General features: G+C 58.8%; 1 protein-coding gene across 1 annotated transcript in view; it reads right to left on the bottom strand.

Annotated features, from left to right (window-relative positions):
• Positions 1-580: 580 nt before the first annotated feature.
• The window catches only part of BCL2L1 (BCL2-like 1), a gene marked incomplete at its 3' end in the record, with an annotated part of 542 nt that continues 312 nt past the window's right edge, over positions 581-810 (bottom strand). The window contains exon 2 of the mRNA XM_010083188.1: positions 581-808. Within this exon, the coding sequence (XP_010081490.1) occupies positions 581-808 (228 nt within the window). The remainder of the gene's footprint in view (positions 809-810) is intronic.

Raw genomic sequence — 810 nt, 5'->3', positions numbered from 1 at the left:
TGGGCGCGATGGATGCTCCTCCCTACCAAGCCAGAAGCAGCTGCGGGGTCAGCGGCTCCCCAGCCCAGAGGTGGCCCCCGGGATCTGCTGGGGGATTCGCTTCACTCTGAGCCCAGAGCAGGCAAAGGCCTGGCTCCAGAATGAAGAAGTAGCTGCTACCCCGGCAGACCGCAGGCCAGCCCACCGCAGCTCTGTGCGCTTGGAGAGGAAGCTCCACTCCCTGCTGTGAAGTGACACAAGGAACACGCCTGAGAGCGAGCGCTCCCGCTTGAAGAACAAGCTTGGGTGACACCAGATTTCCAAAGGCTTTTGGAAAACACGTTCTTTTATGAAACATCCCGGGATGGAGAAGGACACATCTGAGCATAACCTGTTTGTCCTACCCAGTGGAGTGGCCCTCTCGGTACAGTGTTAGGAGCACAGAGGGAAAGGCCACACGCCCCTTTATCTCCCTGCAAGGTCTTAGGACATGCTAATAGAAATGTTGCAGGGAGCTGCGCTCGGGTTTGACTGGCCCCACCGCCGGCCTGGAGCGAGGGAGGATGCGGCAGCCATCCCCACCGGGGAGAGGAGTTCTTACCCATCCGCCATTCTCCTGGATCCAGGGATCTAGGTGGTCGGTCAAGTACGTGGTCATCCAAGCCACAATGCGTCCCACCAATACCCGCATCTCCTTGTCAACGCTCTCCACGCACAAGGCTCCTCCGAAGGAGAAGAAAGCCACGATGCGACCCCAGTTCACTCCATCGCGGAAGAGTTCGTTCACTACCTGCTCAAAGCTCTGATACGCCGTGCCAGGGGTGATGTGGA

The sequence above is a fragment of the Pterocles gutturalis genome, unplaced genomic scaffold (genome assembly GCF_000699245.1).
Source record: "Pterocles gutturalis isolate BGI_N339 unplaced genomic scaffold, ASM69924v1 scaffold24250, whole genome shotgun sequence".
Lineage (NCBI taxonomy): Eukaryota > Metazoa > Chordata > Aves > Pterocliformes > Pteroclidae > Pterocles > Pterocles gutturalis.
The sequence above is the reverse complement of the archived record's forward strand: the minus strand, read 5'-3'. Positions and strand labels throughout refer to the sequence as shown.